Below are 15,807 nucleotides of genomic sequence, written 5' to 3'. Positions count from 1 at the left end.
GGGCGTCCCGCCCCCCGCGAGTAGGGACCCGGCGCCACTGCAGCGCCGCAGTCGGGGCTCCCCGCGCCGCCGCTCGCTCACCTGCGCTCCCGCCCGCCCCTCGGTGCGCGCCCGGCCCGCCAGCCGCCGCCGCCCGCACCCCGAGCGCCACCATGAACTCGCTCTTCAGGAAGAGAAACAAAGGCAAATACAGCCCCACTGTGCAGACCCGGAGGTGAGGAGGCGCCCACAGCTCCGCTACGGGACGCTCTTGAGCCTGTGGGCGCACAGGACCGGGAAGACCTCCCGGGCAGTGTAGGAATGGGGGGCACGGGGGTCCAGGAACAGGGAACTGAACCCGGAGTGCGGGACTCGCTGGAATGCGGGACCGAGGCCACCCTGAAGCTGGGAAGCGCCGCCAGGTGGGAGGGGACTGGCTGGGGTCCCCGAGGGGGAGCATAATTAGGGACATCGGGGACTCCGGGAGCTCAGAGAGCATTGCCTTGAGGGCCTAGGGCACGGGCAGCTGAGCTGGGGGTACAAGGCACCCCCGTGTCCCAGGGTCGCTCTTGCGCAGAGGGTCGCCCAGGACCGGGAATAGCCACCTGGATGCGGGGGCGGAGTTTTTGGAGGACCGGGCACTCAAGGCGGGGTCGCTGCGGGCGACCCAGGAAGCTCCGTCCAGGGGGCGCCCTGAGGCAGGGAAATTGAGCTGGCGTCGGGGGGCGCTCTCCAGTACCTCTGAGACCGCGCAAGTGTTCCTGGCGTCGGGGAGGCGAGGGATGGGTGTCCGGAGGGGGCGGGCCACCCGCCGCTGCACTTCCCGGCACCTGCCACCCTGCGCTCCAGAGCCGCACCCGGAGGCCCTGGGGGGTGAGCGATCGGGTCGAGGGACACAGGGGGAGGCACCCCCTTACCTCCCCACCCTCTGGGTTCTGATCAGGGGTTGGGCGGCGTCGGAGCCTCCTCTTCGAAGCTCGGTTTCTCAGGGGTGTGGCTCCCTGCCCCCACCCCAGCCCCGAAACTGGCGGCGTCTCTGAGCCGCGGGTTCCCAGGGCGGCCTGGGAGGGGAATGGCATGTCTTGATGTGTTTGCAGGGAGAAGCAGCCCACGTCCGTTTTGATAAGCCTAATGTGTTCACTTAATAACCGGTTTGGGGGAGCCTGGTGGAGATGCTGAGATTGACGGAGGGGGTGGGAATCCAGCCCCTGCCTTATCCCCTTCGGAAAATAGAGTGGGGGCTCTGGGCTAGCAAGGACCATTTTGCCAGCTTCTCTGACAAGAGGCTTCAGGCAGGTGAGGGGCCCGCACATTGCATGGCTCTACTGGCTGGGAGTTCTGCCCCCAAGCTGCTCTCACTGGGAGTCCCCACTGTGCCCTCAAGCAGCTCCTCACTCCTTCCCTAGGCAAGGAGAGGCCTCTGGGCCCAGGGCTCCCACCCAACCCCTGCAGTCCGCCTAGGCCGACCAGTCGGACAGGTGCAGGCGGTGGGGCCCTAGCACGCTGGAGTGCCACACTCCATTCCCTGGCCTTCCAGCCCTTTCAGAAACCCCCCTGCCCTGTGATCCCACCCACCCGTATCTCCGTTTGGGCTGTTTCAAGCTCAGAGGCATTACCCCCCTTTAGAGATTTCCCCACCCCTCCCCTATCTTTCACAACCCCAGAGACTGGGCAGGGCCTGCACACCCCTCCTCCATGGCTGCGTCCAGCTGGCACTCAGACCCAGCCAGGGGCCCGTCCAGTCCCTGCACTGTTCCCTGGGGCATTGCACAATTGGATGCTCTGTGCCAGCCGTGGAGAACCGTTCTGTCCTCCCCACCCCGGAGACCAGGCCCATCCAGCCCTTCACGCATGCAGACACCCACATACCAGGAGTGGGGCCAGGCCTCGCCCTGCCCTCTGCCTCCTCCCAGCCTCCCTCCTTCCTGCAGCTCTCCATCCCTGAAGGCCCCAGCTTGGACTTAACAAAAGGTTCTAATGAACCCAGACAAGCTGGGAGGGGTGCGGGCTTTCCCAGAAGCGTGAGGATGAAAGGCATCCCATCCTTTATAGCTGCAGGGACTCGGAGGATCTGGGATGGCAAAGATTTTGGGTCCTGCCACTCTCTGTATATCTGGCCCAAGGCAGCCACCGTCTGTCCTAGGCTGACAGCCATTGGTCCCAGATCTCCATTTAGACGTCTCTTTCTCCAGGAAGCCCTTCTGATTCTCTCCCCAGCATGGAGTGAAAGACCATTCCTTTGAGCCTTGCGACCCCAGCACAGAATGAGCACAGCCACAGCCCTGAGCAGATGTCAGATGCCTCCCGGGGTGGTCTCCAAGCCCAGTGCATCCCTCTGCCCCCTCCCCTTAGTAGGGACTAGTTCACAGACTGGATTGTGATGTGGGGGTAGCCCTGTATCCCGTCCTCTCAAACACATCTCTCGAGCATTGCCTGATGCCCAGCTAGCCCTATAGCAAGTGTCTTGGTGGGGGGTGGAGGGAACAGGCTTGTGGCTCTAGGCTGTGGTCGCTGGTCACAGGGAGTGGATCCCCAAGTTATTCCTTCACTCCGAGTTTTCCAGGGGCCTGCTCCATTGTCTGGGGGAGGACAAAATTGCTGGTGAGATTCAGCATGGTGGGGCAAGTAGGAGCTCCAGCACTAAGAACAGAATGCCTCACTGTTGATCCTGGCATCTCCACCCTGGAGCCTCCCGAAGCCTTGTTTTCCCTTTCTGCACAGCACGGGTGGTGATACTGAGTGTCTCATGCATAGGGCTACTGGGAGGAGCAGTGCTGTAGCACACAGGAGGTGCCCGGATGAGGGTAGTACCCCTTTCCGAGCCCAGGGGACCCAGGAGCCCCAAGTTGTGACTTTCACACCCAAGGTAGTCAGGCCTTTGGACTACAAAGTGTGGATTAGTGAATGGAACACCCCACCGAGAAAGCCACCCTTTCCAGTTTGTCTGCCTTTTAGCAGCTGAAGCTGGGGAGGGCCGGGACAGGGTGTGAACCCCGTTGCTCCCGTTGCCCGGGTTCCTGATGACAGGTGTGGGAGCTGATGTTCACACCTGAGCTAATGACAGAGTCAGGCCAGATGGTGCAGGTCACCGAGGACAGCGTCCAGCCTAGTAGAGAGGCCCTGGAGGAGACCCACTGCCACCCTCCTGGCTGTGCAACCTCGGAGGAGCTGCTTGGCTTCTCTGAGCCTGTTTTCTCCCGTGTGAGATGGGAATAAGCACGGTGCCTGCCTGGCGATGTTGGCTCAGGATTAAATGAAATAATGCAGGGGAAAGGTTGAGAATGATAAGAGGCCTCAGGTAATGGCAGCTATGACGATTACAGTTATTAAGCAAATACGGGCAAGCTAGCTGTGGTGTACCCAGGGTTAAACTTGATATCATGGTGGACAGGCTATGCACTGCACAATTCCATAGGCACTGTTGCTGGGGTTTAGCAGGTGGGTGTGGAGGAGACGTTGACAACCTCCCTGCACTTGAGTTGCTGGCAGTCACATCAGAGAGATAAAATGGAGTTAAGCTTCAGTACATGTATGGTCACATGAACATCAGACTGATGGGGCCAGGCAGGAGCAATGGAGCACAGAGCCGGACAGATGCGGTCTCCAGCCTGGCAACTCACATACCTTGTGACAGGCCTGAAGTGAGAGCTGTCACAGTCAGAGCACAGATGCTGGGAGGTGAGGGAGGACTTCCCAGAGGAGGCATCTGACCTGTCACAGGGTGGGATGGAGTGGCCAAGACCCAACTCTGCAGTCAGGCTGAATTCTACCTCTATTTGAAAAGAAACATAGCCTCCCTGAGCCTCAGCGCTTCTGAATTTGTTAAATGGGATTAATCTTGCCCCTCCACCCAGATCTGGGTCCCAGTAAACACCCAGCAGCCTGGCCTTGCCTAGACGGGTCTTGCAACACTGGGCCAGCCCTGATGGAGTGCTCCTGCATGGGAGGCAGGACCCCAGGCTTTCAGGGGAGAGCTGGCAAAAGGGAAGCATGCTCTACTGGGAGGCACCTGGGGTACCCTGAGCCTCTTAGTGGTTAAGAACACAGTGTTTTATTAGCTGGCCATGGTGGTGGGTGCCTGTAATCCCAGCTACTCAGGAGGCTGAAGCAGGAGAATCACTTGAACCTGGCAGGCAGAGGTTGCAGTAAGCCGAGACTGTGCTACTGCATTCCAGCCTGGGTAAAAGAGTGAGACTCTGTCTCAAAAAGAAAAAAAAAAAGCAAAAACACAGCGTTCGAAGCTAGCTAGACATGAGTTCAGGCCCCAGCTCTGTGTCTCTTAAGCTGTTTGATCTTGGGCAAATCACTTAATGTCTCCGAGCCTCAGTTTCTTCATCTATGAGGTGGGGTGATAACAGCAACCCCCAGTTGGTGAGGCTGCTGAGTAGATCAAATGAGAGGATGCACATGATGGGTCCAGCCCATGACCTGGTTCAGAGCGAGTGCCCGGCAAATCATAGCAGCCGATACTAGGAAACACACGCTGCTATTAAGAGTCACGACGGGCTGGGTGCAGTAGCTCATGGCTGTAATCCCAGCACTCTGAGAGGCTAAGTTGGGTGGATCACTTGAGGTCAGGAGTTCAAGACCAGCCTGGCCAACATGGTGAAATCCTGTTTCTTCAAAAATAAATATTAAAAATTAGCTGGGTGTGGTGGCGGAAACCTGTAATCCCAGCTACTGGGGAGGCTGAGGCAGGAGAATCACTTGAACCTGGGAGGCAGAGATTGCAGTGAGCCGAGATCATACTACTGCACTCCAGCCTGGGAGACAGAGCGAGACTCCGTCTCAAAAAAAAAAAAAAAAAAGATTCATGACTGAGCCAAGCCCAGAGCTGACCAGGGAGCTGACTCAAGCAGACACGCACATGCACCCATCGATCAGTGATGGTAGGAGCGCCTGATCGATTTGGGAGAGGACCTATGTGGGTGACAGCTTAGAGAAAGCCGCCCTGCCATTTCTCAGGCACATACTGTGAGCCCAGCAAGGCCATGGATGTTACATCTCATTCTGACAGCAGGCCTGCCAGGCAGGTGGAAGTGTCCTGTTTCATACAGGGCTCACGTTCACCCTTGAGCTCACAGCTCACAAATGGCTGATGCTGGGTGTCCAGGAGGGCCCGGGGAAGCAAACGAGGCCTCCCCACTCGTACCTGGATCTGGCAGCATCTGTGCCTGGGGACTGCTCCAGGCCAGGTGGTAGAGTCATTGGTGTTTGTGCTCACTGCCTCCACACCCAGCAACCCCCTCTACCTCTCTTCTCTCTAGCTTTGCCCCTCCATCCCCTGCCCAGTTCTCTTGGAAGAAGGAATGAGACTGGATAAATTTGATTCAGGACAGAGCTCAGCTTACCTGGAGGAACAGCTGCTAATGGTAGCATTTCAGGCATTGTCGGGGGGGATCATGTGGGGAAAGGGTATTTTGGAGGAGAGACACAGCTCCCTCCACACCCTTTAGGCAACACCCTAAGGGTGTGGTTGGGGGAAGCCCTGGGAGTAGGGGACCTGGAGGAGAAGCTGCTTTAGAGAGCTTCCAAGGCTCCTTGTCCGAGGAAGAGAACCCTGGCTTCCCAGCGTGCAGCTGTTCTCTGCTCCAGGCAGGGCTGTGCCGGTGTTACTGGCACCACCTTCCATCCTCCCAGCCTGCCTGCCCCGGCCTGTCTTGGGAGCGAATGGGGAAACGGCCTCTGGTCTTTGTTCTCCCGGCTTCTGATGGGTTGCTGTGCTGCAGCCTCTGGAGCCCGGGAGGCCACCTGGTGCCCCTTTCTGCCTCCGGGTGGGACAGAGCCCTCTTCAGGTCCCATCCCTGCCCTTCCCTACCCCAACCTATTTTTTTTAAGTGTTCTTTCTTTATTCTTTAGAGACAGGCTGTCACTGTATCACCCAGATTGGAGTGCAGTGGTGCAATCATAGCTCACTGTAGCCTTGAACTACTGGGCTCAAGCAATCCTCATGCCCCAGCCTCCCAAGCAACTGGGACTACAGGTGTACACACCACCATGCCCCGCTAATTTTTAATTTTTTGTAGAGATGGGGTCTCACTATATTGCCCACTCTGGTCTTGAACTCCTGGGCTCAAGTGAGCCTCTTGCCTCAGCCTCCCAAAGCACTGGGATTACAGCTGTGAGCCACTGCACCCAGGCCCTTTTCCCTTTAAATGGATACCCACTTCTCCCTGCCTGCAGAGGCAGCAGCCCAGCAGGCCTCCAGTCCCTCTTCACTGTTTCTTCTTCCACTCCAGCGCTCCAGTCCCTTCTCCCCATGGAAGCCAGGGAGCTCCTACAACATATAAATCTGACCATACCTCCAGTTGCTTAACTCCTGCCCCAGACCCCCCTTTGCTCTTAGGCCCTAGGAGCTGGCACCCTGCACAACATCAACATATGCCTGTCACCGTCTCGTTTCCACGTTGTGCCTGGCCACAAGGCCTTTCCCTGTGCCATTCCTCTTGCCCAGAATGCCCCTCCCACCCCTTTTCACTGCTTTTCTTCTGCTTCCAGGTTTACCTTCTATTCCTCAGGGAAGCCCTCCCCAACCTCTCTGCTGGGGCAGATCCACCTATTCTATGGACCCTGCTTCTGCTTGGTAGCTCTTATCTCGGCAGCTATGTGACTCTGGGGTAGCCAGATGTGGCTGTGTGGCTGCCTTCCCCAAGAAACTGGTGCTACACATGTGCTGAATGAATGAATGAATGAATGAATGAGGGTAAGCCATGGGGGACTGCTAAGATTCTCCCCTTCCCTCAGCATCTCAAGAGAGCATACATTGCCCTGTGCTTCACACCCCAGGACCAGCAGAGCCCGGAGGTTGGGATGAATGGGGCAGGGGTTCCAGCTAGTGGAAAGGAATGCAAGGCCTGAGCAGGCTGCCCCCTGCCCTGTCCCCATCCAGTCACCTCCTGCGTGCAGGACAGTGAGCAGAGAGTTGGCTGAGTATGCAGCTGGCAGCAATGCGGGGTGATAGTGAGATAAAGGAGGGCCCTGACCCAGCAACATGGGCTTCTGCAGGAGGGGTCCTCTAAGCCGAACCCGGGGATCAGTTGGAGATGAGAGGATAAAGAGAGTGTAGTTGACAGAAAGAGACAGGGACGTGTGTATCCATGACCTGAAAAGGCATGACGGTGAGCAAGCAAAGCAAGTTGATGAAGGATGCAAAGATGATGCTTGTATATATACATTTTTAGAAACATACACAGAGCAATTCCACTTACTCTTCCTGAATGCAGATGTGTTTATGTATCGGAAGGCTTAGGGAACCAGGTGCAGTGGCTCACACTTGTCCCAGCGCTTTGGGAGGCCAAGGCGGGAGGATGACTTGAGGCCAGGAGTTCAAGACCAGCCTGGGCAACATAGTGAGACCCTATTTCTACCAAAAAAAAAAAAATTAGCTGAGCATGGTGGTACATGCCTCTAGTCTTAGGTACTCAGGAGGCTGAGAGGCGAGGATCCCTGAGTCCAGGAATTCAAGGCTGCAGTGAGCTGTGATTGTGCCACTGCACTCCAGCCTGGGCAACAGAGCAAGACCCTGTCTCCAAATAAATAAAATAAAACAGGCTTAGGAAGAACCAGTAAATCTAAAATTCTGCTACTCCTAAGGAGGGGGCTGAAAGGATAATGAACAATAAGATTTTACTTCCTTTTTAGAAAAATCTGCAGCAAAGATGGTACTGTGAAAACATCAACCAAACCCTGGTGGTGGGGACATGCGTGGCTGATTCTTTTCAGTGCTTTTCTGCATGTCTGAGTAGATCATGAGTTTTCCAGTTTAGGTAAAGGATGGAGTAGAGAAGGCGAGCTGGCATGGGGCACAGCTGGCAGGGGGCACAGCATGGGAAGAGCCTGCAGGCAAGCCCTGAGTCCTGGGTCTCAGAGTCCAGTCCATAGCAAAATAAAGGAGAGGGGCCTCAGGAGCAAAGGGGGCCCAGTCCTGGAAGGCAAGCAGGCAGGTTCTGGATGGGGAGACAAAAATGGAGAGTCTCTGCGAGGAAGTGCGAGGGGAGGGGACCAGAACTGGGAAAGGTATGAACACAGAAAGGCCTTGAGGTTGGGTGCTAGCTTAAAACGATCACACCAAATTATGATTATTACATTGTCTGAGATAAATTCTACCCTCAGCTCTCTTTCCAAGCGAGGCTCAGAGAGTTTGAGTGACTTGCTCCAGGACTCTCAGCAGATCTTCTTTTTTGGTAGAGTTTCACTTTAGTTGCCCAGGCTGGAGTGAAGTGACGCAATCTCAGCTCACTGCAACCTCCACCTCCTGGGTTCAAGTGATTCTCCTGCCTCAGCCTCCCGAGTAGCTGGGATTACAGGCTCCCACCACCACACCCGGCTATATTTTGTATTTTTAGTAGAGACAGGGTTTCACCATTTTGGCCAGGCTGGTCTCAAACACCTGACCTCAGGTGATCCACCTGTCTCGGCCTCCTAAAGTGCTGGGATTACAGGCATGAGCCACTGCGCCCGGCCGAATCGAGTTTCTTATCTGGGGTTGAAGCAGGGTTGAAGCCCTGTCTCTTCTTTGTGGCAGAAACTTGGAATCCTTTCTCAGCCTTCGATGGGAAACAAACCATCCCCATGGTGAAGGCAAAGAAGTTGAAACCCTAAAAGGTATCAGCCTGAAATCCTAGCCCAGGCAGTGGCAGCAGCAAACAATTCTGCAAGTTCTATTTCTCCCACAGCCCTGCGGCCTTGCAGGCTCAGCCAGCAGCCCCGGTGTGTTTTATCTTATAAGGCATGACAAAAACGCTCTGCCTAGGAAAGGATGGGCGGGGTGGCCAGGACACCCTGCCAGCCCTCTCAAAGTGTCTGGGTAAGAACTGCTGAGATGGCCGAGCACAGTGGCCCATGCCTATAATCCCAACACTCTGGGAGGCTGAGGCAAGTTGATCACCTGAGGTCAGGCTTTGAGACCAGCCTGGCCAACATGGTGAAACCCCGACTCTACTAAAAATACAAAATATATTTTGTGTTTGAGCCCAAGAGTTGAAGGCTGCAGTGAGTGAAGTGCAGCAATGCACTTCAGCCTGAATAACAGAGCAAGACTCTGTCTCAAAAAATAAAAAAGGAGGCTGGTGCTCTTTGTCCAGTGGTCCTGAACCCAGAGTGACATCCTAATGCCTCAGGGCACCAAAGTTGGCTTGAGCCCTGTTTATCCCCCGAGTCCAGGAATTCAAAGCTGCAGTGAGCTATGAATCCTCCCCACCTCAGCCTCCTGAGCAGCTAGGACTAGAGGCATGCACCACCATGCCCAGCTAATTTTATTTATTTATTTATTTATTTATTTATTTATTTTTGGTAGAAATAGGGTCTTGCTATGTTGCCTTATCTGCAAGACCTGCCTTGGTGTTACCTGAAGCAGCTTGAACTTCTGTATGTTTGTAACAGGAGCCCAAAAGCACTCACCTGACACACAACCCTAGGCCCCATCAGAGGCCCGGAGGCAGGGCGGCCTTCCCTGGGCAGAAACAGATTAGGCCTTAAAAACAGACCTGTAATTACTACACCAGCAACCCTCTCATCTTAGGATATATTTCCCCAGGATTAATAGCTGGGTGTGAGGACATTTACTGTCTAATTAGCACAGGAGTTTCTAGTAGTGAGAGAATCAGTCAATTGACCAATCAATCTGGTATTTATTGGGCACCTCTTGTGTACTGCTTTCTCACAGGACTTCCTTCCTATAGAGATCTAGGATTCTTCCCCATCTTGCTTCTTTTAAACCTTGCTATGGTTCAATTCCTTGTTCTCATCCCTGGCTGCACATTAGAATCACCTGAGGAGCTTTGAACAGCATGTCAGAGCACTTTCCAAGACCAATTAAGTCAAAATCTCCATGGATATGGGTCCAGACATCATTCTTTTGATGTGCAGCTGTTGGGAACCACATAGTTACATGGATTGCCGCACTCCCTCTTGTCTTTGAGATATATGGACAGTGCTTTCTCGCTTCAGTATCAGTTGCCTGGTATGTCACTCTCCATTTCTTTATTCTCAACCTTCCTGTATCATTTAGTTTCAAGTGTGTGTGTCTTATAAAATGGCATATAGCTTGGGGAAGGTGTGTGTTTTGTATTTTCACTGGAGAGTCTTTTATCTTTTAATAGGCAAAATTAACTCGTTTACATTTATTGTAATGACTAATGTGTTTGAACTTACTCCACCATAGTGCCCTATTTATCATGCTTTCCCTTTGTTTCCATTTTGCTCTTTTCCTGGTTTTTACTGGATTGAGTATATTTTCATCATTAAAGTTAGATTATAAGGCCTAAATGGAACACAGTGGATGAAAATACCCTGATGTAAGTGATCTAAAATCTTTGTTTTTGGTGTTTTTTTTTGTTTTGTTTTGTTTTTTGAGACAGAGTCTTGCTCTGTTGCCCAGGCTGGAGTGCAGTGGCACAATCTCAGCTCACTGCAAGTTCCGCCTCCCGGGTTCACACCATTCTCCCATCTCAGCCTCCCAAGTAGCTGGGACTACAGACGCCTGCCACCATGCCCAGCTATTTTTGTTTTTGTATTTATCGTAGAGACGGAGTTTCACCATGTTAGCCAGAATGGTCTCGATCTCCTGACCTCGTAATCTGCCCGCCTCGGCCTTGCAAGGTGCTGGGATTACAGGCATGAGCCACCATGCCCGGCCAAATCTTTGTAATTATACCCATTGGGGTGTTTTTACTTAACCTACCTACTAGCTTGCAAGCTTTTGAACAGTTGGGATTTACTCATCTTTTGGGAGAGGGCCTTCTGTTGTCCTTAATTCCAGGCCTTACATAAGCTTGGGGCTCCATAAATAGGTGTGAAATTGAGCAGGTATTTTATAGCATGTCGACAATTCATATCTCTGGGGGCTTGTTAATGGTGAAGGGCCTGTTGCCAGGGCCTGTAAGGGGCAGAGAGATGACAAGGAGTTGGTGGGGTGGGGCTGAAAATTTATTTGGCAATTCCTGAATATCTAGAAAGTGCTCAGCTGGGGCTGCAGCAGTTATAAGCATAGACCTTTACTAACCTATTGACCCTGAGCAAGTGGCCACTCCTTCCTGAGGCTCAGTTTCCTCATCTGCAATGGAGCTATGATAGCACGTACCTCAACCAGTTGTTATAAGGATCAGAGATGAAACCTGCTTCCGGTGCTAGGGTAGGGTGTGGGCCAGGAAGGTGTTCACTCAATGCCAGTTGCTTCCGCCTGAAAGGTCTGTTTGGAGGGACAAGCTGGGAGTCCCTTGTGGGGACGTCTTAGGAGAATGACTCAGTCTCACTTTACCGTCACTAATCCTTACCCAACCAACCACTGGGATTAATTGTATTGATGAAAATGACAACAAACTGTTAATCACTCTGCCTTCCCTGGGTGGTGAATGCCTGGTCCCATCATCCTGTCTCTCGGATGTCTCTTGTCCCGTTGTCTGTAAGGGGTGGGTGTGGATTGATATTGATGTCCCCTTTGTACTGAGAAGGGGGCTTTTTGAAGCATGTCTTCATGGGTTCGAATCTTGGCACCACCACTTCCCAGCTGTGTAAACTTGGACCAGTTTCTTAACTTCCGTGAGCCTCAGTTATCTTCATCTGGAACACAGAGACATAGCAGTTACCGAATTGCATTAAAACATCTGCTCAATTCAATACCTATTTACTGAGCCCAACCCTACGCAAGGTGTGGAATTAAGGTTAGAGAAGGGCCCCCCAAAAAGGTGAGTAAGTTCTTTTTGTCCAAAAGTTTAACAGCCTAATAGGTAGGATTAAGAGCCCCGGTAACACTAAGGATGGCTACTTCCTAGGGCTATGAGATTTCAATGGGTGACGCACAAAAGGACTGAGTGGTCGCTGGGTACCCAGTAGGTGCCCTCAGTGTTGTTACTATTAATCAGTTATTTCCTGAGTGTCCACAGTGGTTGCCTTTGTGTCAGAGCCAGGACAGATGTTTCAGGAGCCAGGCAGTGTTTAAAGAAGGTAGGAGCAGAGGGCTACTCGGCAGCGCAGATGCGCCTCCCCCCAGCTGGCCCTCCAGGCGGGCAGGACTCCAGAAGAGGATGACCGTGGTGGCAGGAGGCCCAGCCCCTTCTCTGAGCTCTGGGACAGGTGAGGCTGGTTCCAAGGAGGGGTGTACCCTCCTGTGCATTCCAGACATTCCAGCACTGATGCAACCCCCATACACACCCACTGAGACAGAATTAACCCCCAGAGGAAGGAACTGCAGACATGATCAAAGGCCAGTGGCCCTGGCCAGGCAGGGAGTGCTGAGCCTGCAGGGACCTGTGTCCACACATAGGAGGAGAGTGCAGGCTGGGCTGTGACCCAGCAGGGGACACAGCAGTTCTGGGCGACAGGGACAGCTGGGGCAGAGGTGATGGCAGGAACGTGGCCCCTCTGATGTTGCTAAAGTATGATCTGTTCCCGGGGTGGCTGCTCTCGCAGCCTGGAGAAGGGGATGGCTGTGAGTAGGCCAGGTGCCTCCAGCTCAGCCCTGTGGCCTATGGACAGGGTTGCAGGGGCTCTGGGGATCTGGGGAAGGGTGTCTTGCTGCGGTCTTCGTGCCAGGGTTCTCCATACCCAGGCACCAGGCTCCACTGGGCACAGTTGGGAGCCCCGGGTTGTTTTGGAGTCAGGCAGCCAGGGAGGGACCCGCAGAGGAGACCCTGTCCAGGGGCAGACATCTAGTCAGTGAGTGTGGGCAGGAGGAGTCGCAGAGTTCAAAGAGAATGAGCATTTATTAGGTGTCCCTGGGTACCAGGCACCGAGTGAGACTGGAAGATGCTCTGAGCGCCCATCAGCTTTCCTACAGCAGAACTGACAGGCTGTGGTCACTGCGGGCTTAGAGCAAAGCAGGTCCGGGTGGCCCAGAATCACCTAGAATCTCGTAGTCCTATTCAGTAATTACTGGCGCTATGACATGGGCTGTGCATGTATGTCTGTGTGCCAGGGTTTGAAGACTTAGTATGAAAAAGAGAATGTAAAATATCCGTTAATAATGTTCTGTTGACTACCTGTCAAATTGATCATATTTTGGATATATCAGGTTAAATAAAATAGAAAAACACTCACTCATTTCCTCTTACTCTTTTCATGTGGCTACTAGAAAAATGTAAACTCTCTGTGGCGCAGGTTCGGTTTCTATTGAACAGTGCTGGCCTTGCATACAAAGCAACTTAATACCTGAATTCCTGTGGGAATGTTTTCCAGCTGTTGAGTGTCTTTCTGCTTGTTCCGTGACAAGCAGGCACGATAACCCCATTTATGTTCAAGGAAATTAAGGCTGAGACAGGTGGAGTGATACATGCTGTTATTCCAAATAGCCAGCATAGTTCATTCAGTTTGATGGGCGCTGCGGACATGGCAGTCAACAACAGACAAAGACCCCTGCCCTGGCCGGGCCCCCATGCTCCAGTGACAGGGAGGAAGAGGATGAAACCCAGTTATCCTAATCATGGTGTGGCCACACCCAAAGCGCCTTCATTTATAAGGGTTATCTCCTTGAATTATCTCAACCCTCTGCAGTGGGATCAGTTCCTATCCCTGTCTCAGAGATGAGGAAACTGAGGCACAGAGAGACTAAGGAGCCTGCCTGAGCCCACACCTAGGTCAGAGCCACAACACAGGCTACGTTCCCTGCCCTGGCCAGGCTGCCTCGGTTTCCTCCCCTACAGGCTGGTAGAAAGAATGGGCCAGTTGGTGCCATGTGACTTGAACAGGTACAGCTGAAGGCATCAAGGGTGGCTCTTGAAGCCACCCCCACACAGGGAACCCCCCTCCCAGGTCGCTGATGGTTGGAAGGTTGCCATTCATGGTGTCCTTGGAGGGTCCACGTCTCTCCTGGGGGCAGGAGGCCGGGAAGCATATCTCCCCAACTCTTAGATCTTTGTATGATGCAACCAGATCATCCCATCATCCAAACTAAAACTTACCTGTGCTCCCAAATGCTCTCAGAAAAGAGAGTGGGTGGCTGTTGCATTGGGCCAGGTGAGAAGCGGTGACTTTGATCAAGGTGAGGCCAGAGGGGCAGATGGAGGAGGATGCGCAGGAGACGTGTTCCCAGGTAGAACCAGTGGAGGGAGAAGCAGGGACAGGTCTCAGGGATCTGTTGGCATAACCGGGTAGACAGGTCCTCCCCACCCTCCCCTTCTGCGGTTTCCCTTATGCGGACGGAAGAGCGTTCTCAGAGCAGTGGGAACACCCTGTACCCTTCAAATCCCCAAACCTACTGACTCAGATCCTTAGCCCAAACCCAAGACAGCTGAAGCGGGCTGTGGGTTTGTCCCCCAGCCAGGCCCGGGGAGTGGGTATCTGGGACCCAGGATCTCCTATTCTCCCGACAACTCATTACCCGTATATGGGCACCAGCCTCTTCTCGCAGATGTTGGAGGAGATGATTCCAAATTCTGAGGTTACTTGCGAATTCCCTGTGCCCAGGCAAGGCAACATTCACGGGGCGGAAGCAAAGCACGTCTGGGCTTGCACCAGGATCAGCGTGAACAGTGTGGATGGCCGGGGTCTGCTTTCATCTCCCAGGTGCTAGAGGATTCTAACTTCAGGCCTTGGCTTCTGGCTTTTTGTTTGTTTTTAGGGTTTTTTTTGTTTTGTTTTGTTTTGTTTTGTTTTGAGATGGAGTCTTGCTCTGTCACCCAGGCTGGAGTGCAGTGGCACAATCTCGGCTCACTACAACCTCCGCCTCCCAGGTTCAAGTGATTCTCCTGTCTCAGTCTCTCGAGTAGCTAGGATTATAGGTGCCCGCCACCATGCCCGGCTAATTTTTGTATGTTTAGTAGAGACAGGGTTTCACTGTGTTGGCCAGGCTGGTCTCGAACTCCAGACCTCAGGTGATCTGCCCACCTCAGCCTCCCAAAGTGCTGGGATTATAGGCATGAGCCACTGCGCCCAGCCGGCTTCTGGCTTTTATCAGCTCCTTAAAAGGAGCCTAAATCCCTGGATGGTGGACCCAGGTCAAGGCAGAGCCGGGCTCCTCAGAGGCAGCACCCCGTATCTGTTCTCTCAGTCACCCCCACCACAGCCCTGCGGCATGCATACTGTGATGACTCTCATTTTACAGCTGGGGAAACTGAGGCTCAGAGAGGCTAAGTAATTTACAGCTTACTAAGAGCAGAGGCAGGATTTGACACCAGACTGTCTGGCTTTGGTCTGGGTGCTTAACCACTGGGCCACACTGCCCTTCCAGCTGAAAGAAAGTGCCAGTGGCACCTGCACAAAATTAAAGCAGGAAGAGAGACCCAGGAGGTGGAGAGCGAGCATCCCCAGAGACACCTGTGTTCTCTTTCTCTGTCCACATGGAGCATCGGTGGTGTGTCCTGGCCATGCCAGGGCAGCACACAGCCCTAAGTTCGAGTCCCACCTCCCCACTTTGCAGCTGGGCTTACTGAGCCACTGGGTCCTCAGCCTCGAGTAGCCACCTCTAATGCAGGCTGGGGCCAGGCACAGTGGCTCACACCTGTAATCCCAGCACTTTGGGAGGCCAAGGCGGGCAGATCACTTGAGGCCAGGAGTTCGAGACCAGCCTGGCCAACATGGCAAAACCCCGTCTCTATTAAAAATACAAAAAGTAGCCTGGTGTGATGGTGCATGTCTGTAATTCCAGCTGCTCAGGAGGCTGAGGCACGAGAATTGCTTGAACCCAGGAGGCAGAGGTTGCAGTGAGCCAAGATCATGCCACTGCACTCCAGCCTGGGCGACAGAGTGAGGCTCAGTCTCAGTCAATCAATAAAGCGGGTCGGGCTGTGTCTACTGAGGCTCTGACTCCTGGCTACAGAGCCGAGGGACCTGATGCCATTTGAGGCTCCCAGGCCCCCTCCCTAGTGGTTCCTCTGCTCTGAGTACATCCTGGGA

At 53.7% G+C, this 15,807-nt stretch overlaps 1 protein-coding gene across 1 annotated transcript in view; it reads left to right on the top strand.

The window, feature by feature from the left end:
- PPL (periplakin) overlaps positions 1-15,807 on the top strand; it is a 55,636-nt gene continuing 39,829 nt past the window's right edge. Inside the window, exon 1 of the mRNA XM_024233896.3 lies at positions 1-214. Within this exon, the coding sequence (XP_024089664.1) occupies positions 153-214 (62 nt within the window). The 5' untranslated portion in view covers positions 1-152. The remainder of the gene's footprint in view (positions 215-15,807) is intronic.

Source organism: Pongo abelii, chromosome 18, assembly GCF_028885655.2.
Source record: "Pongo abelii isolate AG06213 chromosome 18, NHGRI_mPonAbe1-v2.0_pri, whole genome shotgun sequence".
Lineage (NCBI taxonomy): Eukaryota > Metazoa > Chordata > Mammalia > Primates > Hominidae > Pongo > Pongo abelii.
Note: the sequence above shows the minus strand (reverse complement) of the source record. Positions and strands in the feature narration are given on the sequence as shown.